This window comes from Triturus cristatus, chromosome 9 (assembly GCF_964204655.1).
Source record: "Triturus cristatus chromosome 9, aTriCri1.1, whole genome shotgun sequence".
NCBI classification, from domain to species: domain Eukaryota; kingdom Metazoa; phylum Chordata; class Amphibia; order Caudata; family Salamandridae; genus Triturus; species Triturus cristatus.
This window is the reverse complement of record NC_140592.1, coordinates 379,021,757-379,041,368: the sequence shown is the minus strand read 5'-3', so window position 1 is coordinate 379,041,368 and position 19,612 is coordinate 379,021,757. Positions and strand designations below refer to the sequence as shown.

Sequence of the window (19,612 nt, the reverse complement as noted above, 5' to 3'; positions counted from 1 at the left end):
CAGCCGGCTGGGGGATACAACCTGGGCACAGACCCACATGCGGTGCTGTGTCTGGTGTGACACTCGGGGGCCTAGTGTGGTTGCTACAGACACTGATACAGGGGCTCCCCCCTGTGCCACTGATGCTGGCTGTGTGCAGTGAACGCCGCCTCACTATGTACAGGGTCAGCCCGGACTGGCGTGCGCAATGGGCAGAGGGATGACCGAAGCCACCTCGAGGTCGAATAGGGGATCCCATTCGTTCCGATCTGAGTCCTCCTCTGGCAGGTCCCCGAAGATGGCAGCGGACCGCGCACCTGCCCCAGCCCCAGCAGGAGATAAGTTGGACATGCTCCTGCAAGAAATTTGTGACTCCCGATCTGCACTAGAAACTCAACTGGGCACATTATCTGTAGACCTGAACTTACTTAAGGACGACCACCGTAAGTTGTCTGACAAGGTGAAAAACACTGAACACCAGCTGAGCACTATGGGGCCTCAAGTAGCTGACCACGATAGACACTTGAAGGAGATGCAGCATCAGATTGATGCCTTGCACGCCCGGGCGGATGATGTGGAAGGGCGGGCGAGGCGCAACAACCTTAGAATAGTGGGTATGCTTGAGGAGACGGAAGGGCCCAATCTCACGACCTACATTGAGGAATGGCTGCGAACCGTGGTGGCTCCCACGGGTCTCTCGCCACACTTTACTGTTGAGCGGGCTCACCGGGTCCTGGCGCGGCGCCCCGTGCCAGGAGCTAATCCACGCCCAATGCTAGCCCGTATTTTGAATTATAGGGACCGGGACAGATTGCTGCAGGTGGCGACGGAAGAGGCCCCTCTGCGGATGGAGAACGCGAGGAATTCTAAATTCCCAGACCACCCCCTGGCAGTCCAGCGAAAACGCTTTTCCTTTATGGAGGTCAAAGCCAGAGTATGTGCAGCGGGCTTAACATTTGCGCTACTTTTCCTGGCCAAGTTTAAGATTAATCACGACCAACGGGCTTTGTTGTTTGACACTCCTGGGAGCGCATGGGAATGGCTGGACCGACACTTTCCAGATATCCTGCCAGAACGGAGGCTAGATCCGACACAGCCGAAACACAGTGCCCCCCCCGCCGGCGCAAGAAGGGTATGATCATACAGAGCGGGTGGACTCCTCCCTCGCCACGCCAACTGGTGATGGAGGGCAGGCGAGAGTCCCTACGGACAGCCGAGAAGCTTAGACCACTGCCGGAGATCAGCTCAAGCCCTTCTGAGACAGCCAACTATGACTCTGACTCTGTGGGGAGTATGGCCTTATTCCCGTCGACATCTACTCACCTCTGTCAAGACCCATTAGGCTGACTATAGTGGTTTCCCCCCTCCCCCTTCTTTTTGGAAGATTGAAAACGCCACCCTACCGAGCTCATGTTCGCCAGCTTCCGTGTTCTTCTAATCGATATGGTTTGCTCCACCCTCCACTGGTCTTTATTGCATACTGTGTTAGTTAAGGTCATGGGGAAATGCTGATTATTGTAATGGCCCGGCCTGACTTGGGCTTGTATCTTTCCCATTGCTCAGGTAACTTGTGTGTTCCACACGTGGCCTACCCCACGAGAGTAAGCTAGAGTTCTAAGTGTATAATGTTTTTCCTGTTTTGCACAGATTGGTCGGACGAGGTTCCATCGTTGGCCCCAGTATTGAGGGTTGTTTGCATTGGGGTTATGGCTGCTGCTTATTTTGATCGGGGGTTCTGGGGGCTGAGGTGGTGGGGTGGGGATGGGATTGGGGGGGCTGGTGGTTTTCCGATTGCGAATGTCGGTTGAGAAATTGTATACTGTCATATCCTGGAATGTGCCATTCCAGTTTGAACCCATCCATATACAAATCAGTCTTGACCCTGTGCCTCATGGGAATAGTCCAGCCCGAACTGCCAAGCCAGGTCTTCCCTGGACTGGAACAAGCATCCTAGGACCGGTTTCGGGGTTTCACCCCTCTTCAGCCAGGATAGCTTGATTCCAGTGGCATGGAGAGCACAGGACTCACGTCTGAGCTTACCCGTCCCACTCGGGGTGACAAATGTAAGTTGATGGATAGAATGCAGAACAATGTCATACATTCACCCCAGTACAGAGATCTGGGCCTAAATCCATCGTTTTTTTTGCTCACCATGCCATTCCAGTTTGAACCCAGCCATATGCAAATCAGTCTTGACCCTGTGCCTCATGGGAACAGTCCAGCCTGAACTGCCAAGCCAGGTCCTCCCTGGACTGGAACAATCATCCTAGGACCGGTTTCGGGGTTTCACCTCTCTTCAGCCAGGATAGCTTTATTCCTTTATTCCAGTGGCATGGAGAGCACGGGACTCACGTCTGAGCATACCCGTCCCACTCGGGGTGACAAATGCAAAAACAACAGTTGATGAACAGAATGCAGAACAATGTCATACATTCACCCCAGTACAGAGATCTGGGCCTAAATCCATCGTTTTTTTTGCTCACCATGCCATTCCAGTTTGAACCCAGCCATATGCAAATCAATCTTGACCCTGTGCCTCATGGGAAAAGTCCAGCCCGAACTGCCAAGCCAGGTTCTCCCTGGACTGGAACAAGCATCCTCGGACCGGTTTCGGGGTTTCACCCCTCTTCAGCCAGGATATCTTTATTCCTTTATTCCAGTGGCATGGAGAGCACGGGACTCACGTCTGAGCATACCCGTCCCGTCACCGCATTGACGAGGTGGGCACGGGCATGGAACCTTGTAGACGTCTGGAGATCACAACACACAAATATGCGGGAGTATTCTTTCTACTCCCACCCACATAACCTCCATACCCGATTAGACCATTTCCTTTGTACTGCGGATCCGTCCCCTGCCATACACCATAGTTCGTTCCTGGGGAAAACCATCTCAGACCATAACCCAATAGAATTGTCGCTACAGTGGGGACGAGTCCCAACGCCTATCCCAACATGGCGGCTGCAGCCTGCAGCTTTAGAGGATCAGGTATTTCGGGCTAAATTGGCTGGCACTGTTAATACGTACTTTGCTGACAACGAGGGCACGGCTTCCACCAGGTCAATTGAGTGGGAGGCGTTTAAAATCACAATACGGGGGGTTGCAATGGGAGGAGTGGTGGGGATTGGGCGGGAAGTGATCAGAGACTTGACAGACTTGGAGGACAGACTGCAGACTTTGGAGGTTGCGGCTCAGGGAAATAGAGAAGGGGTAGAGCAATTGCAGGAGGCGCGGATAAAGTACGCAGAGCTACTGGAGCGACTCCGGACGGTAGACTTTTATGCATACGCATTGCATACGCATGCTGAGGCAGATAGAGCCGGTACGCTGTTGGCACGACTGATTGCTCCCCCACAGACTCCCACTCCCACCTTAGCGGTGTACGATGCTAGCAGTGCGCTACTAACCACCCAGAGTGACATTAACAGGACTTTCCACAACCACTACACTACTCTATATAGATCTGAGGAGACGGAGCACATCCTGGCGGGCGTGGACCTTCCCAAGGTCACGGATGCCGCTGCCGAATTGTTGTCAGCACCGATAACCATAGCAGAGATCCGGGTTGCAATAAAATCGCTGGCCCGTAATAAGACCCCGGGCTCAGATGGCCTACCTGTGGAATGTGACTCCACCTTTGTAGACGCATTGGCCCCAGAGTTATTGCAACTATATGTCACCTCCCTTGAGGAGGGTACGCTGCCTCCCACTACTAAGGAAACAATCGTCACTTCGCTGCTGAAGCCCGGTAAAGCTCCCACCGACTTGACATCGTATCGCCCATTGTCGATACTCAATACGGAATATAAAATCCTGAGTAAACTATTGGCATCCAGATTGCTCCCCGTGCTGCTCAAACTAATACACACAGATCATTGTGGCTTGATTCCCAAGCGTAGTACTTCCCTCAACATCCGGCGATTACACGCCTTGATGCACGCGGTGACAGAGACATTGCCGTTGGCTGGATGCCTGTCCCTAGATATACGTCAAGCGTTCAACACCTTAAGCTGGCCCTATATGCTTGCTGTGTTAGTGAAATTTGGTATACCCCCTGAATATTGCAAGTGGATTCAGCTACTTTACACAGACCCTCCGGCTCGCGCCAAATCGGGACTGCTCATATCGCCTGCCTATCGTACGTATAGGGGGACTCGTCAGGGTTGCCCCCTATCGTCCCTGTTGTTTGTGTTGGCATTGGAGCCAATGGCGCAACATCTGCGCTGTGTCATGGCCCCGTATGGCATACAGATACAGACAATAACACATTCAGTCTCACTCTACGCGGATGATGTGTTGTTATTTTTTAAGGACCTTGGCGTGGACATGTGGGTCGTTGCAGGCGTATTCTCACAGTTTGGGGATGTCTCTGGGCTGCGCCTTAATGCCGCCAAATCGGTAGCATATTCCTTCTCTGGCACGTACGAGGGGACCCACCTACCATTTGGTCAAGTACAGTTCAGAGTAGAACCTGCAACATTTAAATATCTGGGGATACAAATTTATAGGTTCTCTGCCGACACTATAGATGGGAATGTGGTGCGGACTATCAATTTGCTCCTGTCGCAAGTCACCTTCTGGAACACCCTGCCATTGTCCATGGCAGGCCGGTTAGCAGTGTCCAAAATGGTCATGCTACGTAGACTCTTATACCATTTTGTAAATATTCCTGTGATCTTGCCGGCCTGGATTTTTAGGTCGCTAAGCACATTGCTCACGTCCTTGCTATGGGGACGAGGGAGACACAGGCTGGCATTATCCAAGATTCAGCTACCAAACACAGCAGGCGGCATGGGGGCGCCTGATTTTAAAACGTACTGTATAGTGGGACAGTTGCAATGGTTGGCCTGTTGGCTGAAGGGCTATAATTTGTTTGAAATTGGTTACACCCCGGCGCAATTACGGAGTGGGAAGCTGCAGGCACTGCTATGCCCCGGAGCTGACAGGATGCGTGACCCTCCCTTCCTATTGTCCATTGCCATCCACTACTGGAAGCAGGCACAGAAATCTGCTAAAACTCTATACCCATATGCACCGAATGTCCCCCTTTGTGGTCTACCTACCCGATGCGGTATGTTGTCAGCTGGCCAGGCATAGGACTGGATACAGGCGGGCTCAGCCACAGTTGGTGACCTTTTCCTCGACGGTGCGCTGAGGACTCATGACGAATTTGCCCGCTCTAGAGCAGTACCGGAGACTCTGTTCCTCACACATGCATCGGTTGTACAATATGTCCAGCAATTTTGGTTGGTGGCGCAGACGGAACCCCCTACATTTCAATTGTTGCGGTCACTGCATATCATGAGCCATGGTAGCCACCTGCTACGCTGGCTATACTGTGGACTACGTGAACACCTACATGTAACACTGTTGCCGCTCCGTCATAAGTGGGACTTGGCACTAGCAAGGGAACTGGAGGATAGGGAGTGGGATGGTGCCCTAGAACATCCGTGTCGGGTGTCCCGTGATTTCCATCTGAAATCGATATAACTACTAATACTACACAGGGCTTATCTTACGCCGCAGGCTATTCACAGAATGTACCCCTTAGCTGCTACACGCTGCCCCAGATGTCCCCACGACCCTGCTGATTTTACACATATGTTATGGTCATGTCCTGTCCTGGGGAGATTTTGGTCTGAACCAGTGGATTATCTGCATTGATGGAGCGCTCCGGCTGGGATGCCATGGAAGTGTGTTTGTTGGGTCTCCTCCCACTCCCAAAGAAAGCGAAACTGCTGCGTCGCTTTGCAGGGTTGGCTCTGATAATCGCTAAACGACTAATAACACAGCGGTGGAAATCTTGCAGGGCACCCCGTGAGGGCAACTGGAGAGAAGAGGTCATTAGATGGGCGGTAGCGGAAGGGGAGGCGCTGGCTCGTGAGGAATATAGGGGATTGAGGAAAAAAACAATAGCACTTGATTGGACTCACGTGTTAGAGTAACATAAAGCAGTGACAGGAGACTATATGGATGCAGCCCTAGAGCTACTGGTCGAGTTGGCCGCATCTGCCTAATTATGGTATGGGCATCAACCCGGCCGTGATGGGGGATTGCACTTGTGACCGGGGGACCTTCCCCCCCCCCCCCCTTCTAGCTCTCTTGGATTTCCACCCCCTGACTATCCAGCCACCTTCCTGGGTACCAGTTGGCCTTCCCCCCGCCCCCCCTCCTCCTATCGCCTCCCTCGCACAGGGACACACTGGAGCACTACTACTTTGGTGAACCCTTGAGACCTAGTCCCGGCATCATAAAAAGGAATATAGCAGCTGAGTTTATTGTTAACAGTTTGTAGGGAGGGATTATTGTGGGTGGGATAACAAGGGTGGGTATGTATGGGTAGCAAAGATGTGAGTAATTTTGAACTGAATGCAGTATAATAGTTTACTTCGGAAATTATACTCAGCCCCTTCTTGGTCACATCACATGTAAGTTGATAAGTGATAAGTTGGCTATATAAGCAGTTAAATGAGGTATCTACCACTAAAACTGTAACTACATATTGTATTGTGATGCCTAATTGAAAATACTAATAAAAATATGTTTTTAAAAAAAAGATACCTCCAGAGCTGGCTATTGACTTTCCCACTGGGCCACCAATGCCAGAAGTTGTATCTCTGAACAAAGTTGTGCGTAAAGCAGCAGAGATGTTAGATCTGCAATTGCTAGCGACCGAAACTTAGACAAATGTTCTCACTGAGACCCCTTCTCCTCTTCAAGTAACTCCTTACTGGTACCGGTCATGTCGGCATGTGAGAAGCCTTCCTTTGCTCTGGCGGTCAGTCAGCTTGTTGCCTGCTGTTATTGCTGTCCTGCTGGCGATCTGGCCTTCCTTTACATGCACCTTTTACCAGAGAGCATGGCCATCCAGGTTTTCTGTTCAGGGATACAGTGGGGAGGACCTTCCCTGTAACCCCATCCGACACGAAGTGAAAATGATTGGAAGCCTGGGGAAAGAAAGCTTTTTCTGCATGAAGTATGGGTTTCAAGTATCTGAACACTAATTGCCTTTGCTCTTGCTAAAACCACACCTTGTGGGACATGACCTAAATTATTCTTTTAGATCAACAAGCTCAGATCTCACCTGTGGCCCTCCCAGTGACTCCAGTTCATGGGGACGATACTGAATACCACCCTTCTCTGCGCCTTTCCTCCAACAGGGAGAATCAAAAACATCCATGAGATGATTCCATCTTTCCAGCGAGGCGTGAGAATCCCAGTCTTGAGCATCTTGCGTTTTCTAGGTCTGCTGTATTCCTGCATCCTCTAGTCACGAACACACGTTGGCAATTGAGGGCCCTGTAGTGGTGCCTCTGGCAGCAGTGGGACCAGTATGAGGGAGACCTGTCGGGCTCCAATGTGATCTCCCCCAGCACTGCGACGGAAGTGACTTGGTAGGGGAATGAGGTGAACCTAACTCACTGGATGGCCTTTATGGCCAGGTACTCCCTAAACCCCCTCCTCCCCACAATGAAAACCCGTGACAGGGGAGAAGTCTTTGGAGGCAGGGGGCGTGACACCCCCCGGCCGTATTTATTATACAAAATTAATAAACATTAAAAATTACATTTTTAAAACACATAGCAGAAAATACACTTTACACAGATTACAAATGATAAGTTTACAGATATCAAGTGGCTAACCTTAACATAATTCTAATACAAAGGTTTCCTGTCCATATCTAAACATATCATGACCAATCTTTACAAACTTTATTTTCTGCGTTACTAAAAATTGGGCCTACGGCAAGGTCACTAACTGGTGTCAGATCCTTATCAAATTGTAACCACGCCCTCCAGCCGGAGGGCCCATTCACCGTGAGGGTACTTCCCCCCCCCGGTTACCCCCGTACGCTCTATACCTGATCTCCATACAGGGGCCCTTGCAGCCGCTGTGCACGTGCGGGATGGCCCATCAGCCTAGAGAAAGCGTGACTCCCTCCTCCCCGCACCCAACTGCCCCTGGAGTTCTAGGAGAGACCACTTGTCCCTCCCACTTGGGCGACACCATTCGGGAATGGCACCGCCCTCTAAGGACCTTAAATTTACTGCTCACCAATCATGACCTTACCGCCACAGGCTAGCATAGTTAACCGACTATCTAGCCCCCCCCCCCTGCGCTCACTAGAAAGGTCAGTCTCTGCGCCTAAGGCCCCTCAGCCATGCCAAAATATTCCCCAGGAACACCTTGTTACCTACCTGGGATAGGTGAACGCCATGTTTTAAGAAGCACGGCTCACCCCTGATGCATCCATGGGCGATGGTCTGTAAGTGGGGAGCCCTGAAAAGTCGCTCGAGTTTATTGTTTATTCGCCTTGCAGAATGATTCAACGCCTTTACAGACTCCCCCCCCTCTCCATTGGAACCGGGGTATCATCTGGGACCACCCAATAGTGCAACCCTGACAAGTCATAGCTAACCAGCCTATTTCAGTAACTATAGTTTCCACCAACCCTCTTCTTCCCAGTTTTGCTAAGTCGTTCCCCCCCAGGTGTAGGATGATTATATCCGGGGGCGGACCCCCTTTTCTTAACAGATCCAGAACGATATCCCGGAACCGGTCAAAACACAGCCCCCCTTTCCCATGGCACACTATCTCAAACCCTGCCTGCCCTGCTCTTTCCCTGTAACCACCTGTGGAAAAAAGGTTAGACAGACGCCTTACATATGAATGGCCTATGATCCACACTGTCTGAAAAGTTTGCCTTTGTGGTGATGGTATCCGCTCCGCCGATTGTTGCTGGTGTAGTGTCTTGAGTTTCTCCCTTGCGTGACAGGCTCGAGAAACTGTAAAGAAAGCAGAAAGACCATGTATCAGCGTTGTGTGCCTCTCTTAGTCACAACATGTGTAGGCGCACATAACGTTTGTAACAATTGGACACCCATCTCCCTATCTTCTGTACGTCGCCGGTCGATAGGCGTCTGGCCGTTGCCTCAGTGGCAGCCCCTATCCTAAAGGAGTGGGTGCCGAAACACTCTGGATTCTGACCCACCTTCAGAATTGCCATGTCCAATACCCTTTTAAATTGGAAGCGTGTCAATGGGACCCCATCTTCATGGATCAAGAAAGCCCCCACTACATTAGATGGTCTAACCTGCAAGTAGCTCTCAATGTGTGCTACCGGACAGCATGGGTTTCTCTGCGCCCGGTGGAGGACCACCCCATCACCCCGGGCCTCCTGATCAGTCTTGGACTTCCTGATTGATATTAATAGGGCATCGGCCATGATTTTTAGGCATTCAAACTGCAGGCCGCCTTGCATGTCCAGTTTGTTTGGGGCCACCAACTCCCCAATCCGGAAAGCGCCATAAAAGGCTAATGAAAAGGCAGCAGTGAATAACCTGACCTCGCTTGCGGTGTTGCAAATTGCTGAGAGGGCTGCTAGTATTGACGTGAGAAGCTGCACCCCAATTGGCTGCCCCGTGTCTGGGGCCGACCCCTGGAGGCGTCGCCACTCCTTCAGAGCTTTTCTTACCGTGAAACTGTTACTGGGGTCACCCCTGTCCTTGATCTGAGTGAAGAAGGAAATTGCCGCTACTTGTTTCCTAGCTGCGGCCGCCGAGCGCCCATTGACCTTCAGCCAACCCAAATATGAAATGAGTGCCCCCGCGTCGTGCCAACGCTCCACCCACCCCTCACCCAGGAAAGAACAATACTGCCAGAACGCCCCTTCGTATGCTTTCCTGGTCCTGGGTGATAGACTCGCTGCCACGAGGTCTGGTAAGCGGGGGCACCAATCTGCCAAAGTCGTTCTGGGAAGAGGGTTGCCTGCTCTGCCGCTGTTGGGAGATGAGCCCTGAAAACCTGCATCTTAAAGCGAGAAAGCGCGTCAGCCGCATGATTAAGTACACCAGGCGCGTGTTTTGCTCTAAATTGTACATTCAATTTCATACAGGTGAGAACAATCTCCTTCAAGAGGCGGAGAATCATCTTACATCGGGCTGCCTGCTGATTTATGCACTCAACAACGGTCATATTATCAGACCAGAAAATCACTGACTGATTACACAATTGTTCAGGCCACACAATCAATGCCACCCAGATGGGGAATAGCTCAAGGAAGCCAATGTTCCCTGTCAAACCGCTCTCCACCCACCACGCTGGCCAACGTTGAGCAACCCACTTGGTACCGAGTATGGCGCCAAATCCCTCACTGCCCGCGGTGTCAGTCATTAAACCCAACTCCGCGGATGCAATGGGCGGACCCGGCCACACTACCCTGCCATTAAAATCCTGCAGTAATGCCATCCAAATCCGCATGTCTTGCCAGACCTCAGCTGACAGCCTTGTGTCGTGGTGTTTTTCTTTGAGGCCAGTCATGGCTTGGGAGATGGATCTGGAGAAGGGTCTGGCCATTGGAATGACCCGCAGTGCGAAATTGAGTTGCCCTACTGTCTGCTTCAACTGATGTAATGTGACCTTCTGCTTGCTCAAGCATAGCTGCAAACATGCCCTGAATTTGTTGACCTTGTCTAAGGGTAACCTAAAACACTCCTGGACAGAATCCAGCTCAATGCCCAGGAACTCCATAGTAGATGCAGGGCCAACCGTCTTCCCCGGGGCCAAAGGAACCCCCAGAGCCTGCATAAGCGCACAAAATTCCTGCAGCGCCCACCCACATTCCGGGGAGCCCTGTGACCCCAGGATAAGAAAGTCATCAAGGTAATGCATGACCCACTGGTGCCCAGACTTCTGTCTGAAAACCCATTCCAAGAATGAGCTGAACTTCTCAAAGTATGCACATGAAACAGAGCATCTCATAGGCATACACATATCCATGTAAAAATTACCCTGAAATTTAAAACCAAGGAGATGATAATCGTCTGGGTGCACCGGGAGTAACCGAAAGGCCGATTCAATGTCGGATTTCGCCATCAGCGCTCCAGGACCCAACCCTCTGAGAATCTCCACTGCTTGGTCAAATGAAGCATATTTAACACTGCAGAACTCATCGTTGATAGCATCATTCAGAGAGTTACCCCTGGGAGTGGACAAGTTGTGTATGAGTCTGAATTCCCCTTCTATCTTTTTGGGAACTACGCCCAAAGGGGAGCACACAAAGTTCTTAACTGGCACAGACTTGAAAGGGCCGGCCACCCTACCCAGGTGCAGCTCCTTGGCAATCTTTGTGGAGACTATGTCTGGATTGGTCCGGGCGGAGAGTTGGTTCTGGCAATCAGATGCCCCCACATAATTTGGAGCTGGTATCCTAAACCCATCCCTGAAACCCTCCAATAAAACTCTGGCTGTCAGATGACATGGATACTTGTTGATCCATGGCACAAATGAAACACGCGTGCTTGAACCTGCACTGGCCCTGTGGTCTGGTGCAGGTCCGCCTGTTGAAATCCCAGCACGTCCCTTTCCTTCCACTATTATTGCTCGAATTTGTGGTGTAGCTTGTGTTACCCTGTGCCCGAAAGGGCTGTAAAGGCTGGGCTGGCTGGAAGGACTGACTCTTTAGACCACCATGGCCCTCACCCCCGAATAGATCTAACCATGATACCGTGTAAATTCGATCCCATGACAGGGTTGGGTCAGACGCCTTAGCCACCCTGAAATTCTTGTCATAAACCAACCACCCCCCGCCCGCGAATTTATCGTGGGCCAACACTATTCTGTTCTGGTAACAAGCCATCTGCACCTCTAAGTTTGGAAAATGCTCAGCAGTGACTGCCATGAATATGGAAAAGGCCCTAATCCAATTGAGTAAATTCTCTTCTACCCTAAACTTTTGCATCTCACTAGCCCATTCCCTTGGGAGCATGTAATCCTTGTTCTTTCTTGACTCCTCCCTTTCCCTCTCGCAGATCAGCAGCGAAAACATGTTAATATATTCTCCAGCCCAAATTCTATTTTTTAGCTCCTGTGACACATGCCTGCCCAAGAACTCGCGCTCAGAGCTGATCTCGCCCACACCCAACATTGGCAATGGAGGCAGTTTACCTGTTACCGATGTCCCCGGCGCCTCCGGTGGAATCCCAGTTGTTGTACTGGTGACCGACACCCCTTTGTTCTCCAGGGTGGCAGTGCCCCCCTGAAACGATAGGTAACGATGAAACAGGACCAGCAACTCCCTGCTCCTTGCGCCCTGCGTTGAACTCACCCACAATTCGCATTGCTTCAGCTAGCGCATCGGTACCCACCTCTTTCACTCCCACTGCAGGGGCTAAAATGCCTGCCTTCCCCAACCAAGGCAGAATTGCAGCCAGGTGCGACACAACATCTTGAGGGACCTGCCCCCCCCACCGGTGGCGCCCCCCCCCCCCCCAAATGTGTTGTTACCGGGACGGGGCCCAGGGTAGCGGGTTGTGGCACTGGACCTACCGGAATCGCTGGTGGCCCTGTATGCGGAGGTGGGGCAAGTGGCTCAACTGGTGATGCAGGTACCGGTGGTGATGTTGCTGGCACTGGCACCGCCGGGCTCCCTGGGCATGGAGCTGGTACAGGGGCAGGTGGTACCTGATCAGCGCCCCCAGGGGTCTGGGGGGTGGATGGGGGTATCCCAGATGGCGCGCGCTTCTTGGTTCTCACCCTTTTGGGGATTGCTGGGAAAGCCGCCTTGGGGGGCACATTCGGGCGCCTAGGCCTCACACCCTCCTGTCCTTCAACCTTCTCTGTCACTTTACGCCTCATCTCTTCCATCAGCCTCTCCATACGGGAGCCCTGTTCCCCTCTCTTTGCCTTCCCTGCCATAACGTCAAATCAACCACAATGCCACCCAACACCTACACTTAGTTTAAGCTGAGCTTACTGTAGTTGCTCCAATGCTTACGCAGGCCCTGGCAGATTGTTTAAGAACACGGGTCAAATTACTTATGCTAATGTCCAATGAGATAGCAGTTGCATAAACTTTTTAGACAGAGCCAATAATTATAAACCACCACAATAAAATTGTTATAGTTCTTTGTAGCCCCCACAAAAGAAATGTGCATCAACCCCACATCCAGCTCTGTATTATTGTGCACACGGAGCAGATACAATTACAATCCCCCAAGCAGCTGACTCAGCAATTGCGCGCGTCCCCCGAGCAACAAGACTTCAAACCAATGCCAGATACAGCCTATACCCTTCTAACGATGACTATGAAATGTCCGTATTGCAAACCTAAACACGTGTGCGAGTGAGATGCCTTTACAACCTCACACTGAAAACAGGAATTGGACCTGTAACTCTGCGAGCAAGATTCACTTAACTGCTATGCCACAGTGACCCCCTATACCCGAAAGGCAGACCCTCCCCGTGCACCCGATATGCCCGTGCACCCGATATTGCCGTGTGCGCGATGCCGAGCGCTCAAAAACGGGACCACAAAGCAGAATACAGCGTCCTAATCAAACTGGAGGGGTGAGTGCCTTGCACAACCCCCACCGGGTACCTCCAACGGGATGTTCCCGCCTCGACCCCCGCACGACGATGCGCTCCGGCCGATCTCCAAGACGCTCCTTCCTCGATTCCAGGCACGAGACGCTTCGCTGCTCAACCGATCGACTGGATTCTCCTTCCTTGGCCTCAGCACGACGATGCTTCCTTGCCACGGCCGGTCCCTTGATAGCATGTGACGGCGATTTCTCCCGGCCTCTGCAGCGCCACACCTCTTCCTGACGACACCCGGAACTACTGCTTCCCCCTTTTCTCGATGTACGACGATCCGAAGCCGACCTGCAAAACAAAGAAAACAAATATTACCGCCTCCTAGCGAGGCGTGTGGGGGGCAAGCTGGGGAGCCAGGAACCAAGAGGAGGCTTCCTGGGCTCCCCAGCCCTTTATACCCCTGCGATGCTGTTCTCCCTTATCGCGACCCGAAAGCGATTCGCATCGCTTCCGGGTCACGCCCTATGTCCGAAACCAATGCGGGAGAGGGGGGGCGGCCGCCGCGTCACAAACGCGCACGACAGGCACGCCCCCCTCCCCCCCCCCCCACCGTCGCGGAGGTGGCCGGCTCGACCGCCATACCTTGTGGCGTGGCCGATGACGGCCCCGCCGTTCTATACTCCCCCTCTAACCTTGACTGCGGTAGTGACGAATTCCTCCACCCTAGGGTGGGGAGCCAATATAGAGGATCTGGAAATCAGAGGCCTCTAGTCTCTGAATGAGCGAGTTCTCCACATCAACTTGCTGACAGATAACATGACCTTGATGTGGTACGTCAACAAGCAAGGGGGAGTAGGGTCTCACCTCCTTTGCCTGGAAGCATTGAGACTTTAGTCGTAGGGCACTCCGCCAAGGAATCTGGCACACTGCCAAATCACCTACCTGGGTCTCTGAATGTCAGAGCCAACAGCCAACTTGCTGATCACAAGTGACATTTTTGCCCAGTGAGGCACCTCTCCGATGGAATTATTTGCCTTCTCATAAAATGCTCAGTGCAAGCAGTTCTGCGCCCTCCAGTATCTGCTGAGGGAAGGATTAGTGGACGTGTATCAGGTAAGATGGAGCTTTCAGCTGCATTGTGCTTTTCCTTTCATACCTTTGATTCCTCGAGTTCTCAGGAAGATTTGCCAAGATCAGGCCCGAGTCATTCTCCTTGCTCCAGATTGGCCAAGAAGGGTATGTACCTTCTTCCAAGAAGGGTATGGGACCTTCTGCTCTTCTCAACATGTCCCCTGCTTCAGCTTCCACTTAGGCTGGACTCCTCTCTCATTCAGGGGAAATGGCTCTGCACCCCAATCTCCGAGACTTCCACTTACATGTTTGGAGATTGAGCGAGGACAACTGAGCTCCTTTCAGCTGCCACTGGAGGTGGTAATCACCATCTTGTGTGCACGTCGCCTCTCCATAAAGCCTGCTTATTTCAGCAGATGGGGCAAATTTGTTTAATGGTGAGCTGACAAAGGTGTGAATCACTTACAGACCAAACTTTCTGAAGTTTTGCAATTTACTCTTTCCTTTGCTCAGAAGGGATGTGCTGTTGGCAGTGCAAAGGATTATTTACCCACCTTGTGCTCCTCTTCTGTATGCCAGATCTTCCATCCCTCTTCAAATGCCTTGTTGTCATGCATTTGCTTAAGGGCCTGACCAACCTTTTACCTCCAACTCCCTTGGTGGATCCTCAATGGGACCTAAATCTGGTCCTTACTTTTATAATAGAGGTTTTATTTGAGCCACTTCACAGATATATCCTTTGTATGTTGATGTTCAAAACAGTATTTTTGGTTGCTGTCACTTCTACTAGAAGAGTCAGTGAATGAATGGCCCTTAGCTGTTGCCCTCCTTTCACTACTTTCTTTCCAGATACTTGGTGTTGTAAACCGGGGCTGCTTTCTTCCCTAAGGTGGTCACCTCTTTCCATCTTGCCCAATCCATTACACTTCCGACCTTTTACTCTCCGCCTCATCCTATGAAAGAGGAGAAACGGTCGTATTGTTTGGTTCCTCGGGGGTGGTTAATTACTACTTCAATCGCACCAAGGAGCTTCGGTTAGATGACCAGCTACTCTGGTGCCAAAAATGTAAAACGGTACAGAAAAAGACTGTCTACTTTGCTGAGACTTGTGGGGGTAGGAGAGATCTTTATCAAGTTAGTGGACGTTCTCTACGAGCAGCCCACAGAATGGGTATGCGTGAACAGACATCTGGAACTCATACACATCACATGGGGCACGAGACAGGGGTGCCCCTTTGTCCCCCGTTATATATATGCACTAACGGCGGAACCACTAGCATGTGCACTACTTGAGTACCATGGACATCGCGGAATAAGACTCCCACAGTATAATCTAATAATTCCTGCATATGCAGAGTACACGCTCCTTTATTGAAGCAAACCTGCCAAGCACTTAATGCCATTTCTACAAGAGGTGGAACGCTTCGGTCAGCACTCAGGCTTACGCATCAACTGAAACAAATGTATTGCATTTCTGCTGACCCCAATCCCTCTCCCCGTGACAGTCTCCTACCCCATCGAGTGGATGTCGGAACCGACCCGATATCTTGGGGTGCAAATCCATACCGACCCGGACACGGTGATCCGTGAAAACTATGGGTGAGCGATACAAAAACTTACCGAGTTCATCGAGAAATTGATTAGACTACCATTGTCCCTACAGGGTTGAGTATTGCTCTTAAAAATTATAGTATTGCCATGGTTTCTGTTTCTATTTGCAAATATACCTATTACGAAAATCGTTCTTTCGTACGCTGCGTTCCCTTCTGTTCTGGCAAGTATGGGCTGGGAAACAGCCATGGATACAATGGGATACCCTAACCAAGCCATATTCAGCAGGTGGACTCAATGCCCCAGATTTCTAATTATACTACTGCGCTGCACAACAGATGCATGCATATCAGTGGCTGCACGGAGCTCACGACAACCTGCAGTGGTTCATCGAAAATGAGGCTGTGCACCACCTGTCCTTACCACAGTTCTTGTTTGCTGCGCCACGCAGACGTTACCATGTGATTGACCCGATTGGGTGCATGAGGAACCTGCTCTGGAGAGCTGCGGATAAGCAAAATATGACGTTACTCTATGCTCCCCAATTGCCGCTAGAGCTGTGTGACTGGTTACCGATGGGGAAGGAGAGGGAATTCCTCTCTACAATGCATCTGCTAAGGATTCGCACTGCAGGTGATTTATTTCAAGACGGGGTGGTCAAGCAATAGGACATGCTACAATCGGACACACTGAATGCACCCATGCTTGCTAAATTTCATTATTTTCGTGCGAGACACGCGGTCCGTGCATTATTAGGGGAGGATATGAGCGAATCACAGGAATACACACAATTATCTTATTTATTATGTGCTAAATCCCCGCTTCACATTATATCAATATTGTACACTCTATCTAACACAGTCCCTGGACCCGTTTAGCATGAGGGTGTTACAGGAGTGGCGCGTAGAATTACAGATGTACATTACAGATGAACAATGGATATATTGGTGCACAAGCACGAAATTCATATCACAAAATGGCAGGCATCGCTTAACACACTTTAAATATCTGCAAAGAGTTTATTACACCCCAGCATGCTTGTATAGGTATGGTCTCAGTGATGATGATAGATGCGCCAGGTGCGGGGCAACAGATGCAAATTTCACACATCTCGCTTGGAGCTGCGACGGGATTCATATGTTTTGGAAGGCAGTGCATGCGGCACTACAAGAAATGGCAGGGGGGAGGCTGCACTTATCTCCCTTGGAGGTCTTGTTAGGCTTTACTAAAGGATACCCCAAAGCCACAAGGAAGTTATTATCCCTAGGTATTTTGATAGCTAAACGCAGGATTGCATTGCGCTGGATGAAGGGCCCAACCCCCCACAATGGAAGAATGGTGTGCAGACTTAACCTTTTGTTGCGCACACTCCGAAAAGTTTAATGCTCTTATGCCTGCGCGTTGTAAACCAAAGGACATATGGGACCCATATAAGGCATATCTGGCACAGCAGGCGGCAGCTGCAGACCCTGATGAAGAACAGAAAAGGGCAGGGGTTGGCTGATATGTTCATGCATAGATAGCACTATTCCAATGTGTTCATGGACCACGATGTAATGTAACTAGATTGACCCGGGTGTCGTCTGATAAGTGACGTGTGATCCCCGTTTGTTTAATAGCAATGCATTAGAAACATAGCTGAAAATGTTTACACCCCTTAGCATGCCTGATATAATGACTGTACCATTTAAGCTTTCAATGTCAAGATGGGTTATTCATGGTGCTTGGTGCTGCTGAATGTAATGTACGGATCAAGGTGCATAATGTTTGTTTGCAAAATGAAAATAAAGTTAAAAAAAAAAAAGACTGCCTCAGTGGATCATCCTCTGCATCAAGATCTGCCGCACCTTAACCAAGAAAAAGCCTCTTACATGAATTTGAGCCAATTCCACCAGGGCTAAATCAACCACTTGTGCTCTTTCTCTGGAGTTCTGATTGCAGGAATCTGTAAGGCGGCAACATGGTCTTCCTTGCACAGCTTTGCAAAACACTACCGTCTGGATTCAGCGGTATATGTAGACTGACACTTTTCTAGGTACGTCTTTTAGGATTTCCTTTTCTAACCATCCATCAACTCTCCTCCTGGGTAGGATATTGCTGCGAAATCTGTTCTACATGTGAGGAGGAGTCTGCAGGTAGAAGTATCAATCAGAAAAAAAAGTTTTTCCTCACTGACGTGCCCACCTTCCCATTTGATGGATGTGCTATAGGGAAATTAGATAAGATCCCATTTTGCATTTTTCTGGAACTACAAATTAATCATCAATGTAAATCTGCCATCTCGCCTTGTAGGCTTGGAAAAGAAATGGAGGGTAACTGATGTCGATGTGTTGAGGCGGGAACTCTATGGCTTCGGTGATGTCACCTGATTTTACTTCCAGCGCTGACTGAGTCTAGCCACCTCTACCGGTAACATTGTTTTGAAGTTCTCCGGATCCAGTCTGATGCCTGGGAATTGTTCTACAGTTGAGGAATCTGCAGGTATATAGAGTAGCCAATACAATGATTGTTACAGCAGCTAAGTAACTTTTTTCTTTTAGACCAAAGTAATAACAACAAATAAAATTTAATTAAGGAACTAAAATTATGTTACTTGAAATAAACTTAGAAAATCTTATTGGTTGGTGATTTATTTTCAAAAGATTCAGGCTTTGGATTTAAAGTATAGAAGTCTTGGTTTATATTCCATTTCCACACTTTGCGTTTGAGGCCTTGTGTTACACAACTACACTAATTCCTGAGTGAGTAGCTCAATCCTGTAACAAAGCTACTGTTTAACCATATTTCTTTATTACTCTTGCGGTAAACTGCATTTGTAAACTGCATTTGTGCACATTGAGGATCATGACACGACAACATACCGATAGTACCACTGTCCAGGACTGACCTACTTTGCATCTAACAATAGCAGTACTTACGTGTAGCCTTCATTGCTCCTAATCCAACTCAGCCTCTCCCCATTCCTTCCCATTCCTTTTATCCTGCCTTCCACCTTGAGAAATAGGGTGGCTTTGGCCTAAAGGATTTTTTTATATTTGAGATATAATGTATCATGGTTAAGCTGGAGAATAAGTCCCCTCCTTTAATGGGCATCGGACCTCTGAAGATTTATGTTTTGCTCTGTGAATACTTTTATGTTGTGAATTAAAAGTCAACGTCATATAGTAAGGACAGAAATGAGGAAGAGTTGTGGAGATTACTAATAAATAATTGAGAGATGTGTGTGTTTTGTGGTCTGCTTAAGTAGACAGCAGTCTACATACATGGAGAAAGAGCAGTATAATATAGATTCTAAAAAAGAAACACTTTAGCAGGTTTGTCTATACAACTGTCGTTTTTCTCAATTAGCCAAGCATATTACAAATGTTCGCTTAGAACCAAGTGATTTAATGCAGTATTTTCGACACCATTATTATTGCAGTCTTGCTGTAGATTCTCCATGTAACTCCTCCATCTGTGTTTTATAGCAGTATGGCCAATGGAGGAACAACAGACTGGGAGGAATGCCAGAACAACAGTTACATTTGCAAGAATTGCAGCCAACTATTCTGCACTGAGAAAGGACTAAATAGTCACATATGTTTCCACAATAAGCAGTGGCAGTCACCATCTAACGGCCTAGATAAGCAGGTAAAGAGGAAGCTATGTCATAGTGGTTCTTTTTGCTAAATGTGGTTGGAGAGGAATAGCTGGGGTG

General features: G+C 49.8%; 1 protein-coding gene across 1 annotated transcript in view; it reads left to right on the top strand.

The window, feature by feature from the left end:
- The window catches only part of ZNF541 (zinc finger protein 541), a 1,112,036-nt gene that overhangs the window by 412,006 nt on the left and 680,418 nt on the right, over positions 1 to 19,612 (top strand). Inside the window, exon 6 of the mRNA XM_085627847.1 lies at positions 19,383 to 19,545. Within this exon, the coding sequence (XP_085483973.1) occupies positions 19,383 to 19,545 (163 nt within the window). The remainder of the gene's footprint in view (positions 1 to 19,382; positions 19,546 to 19,612) is intronic.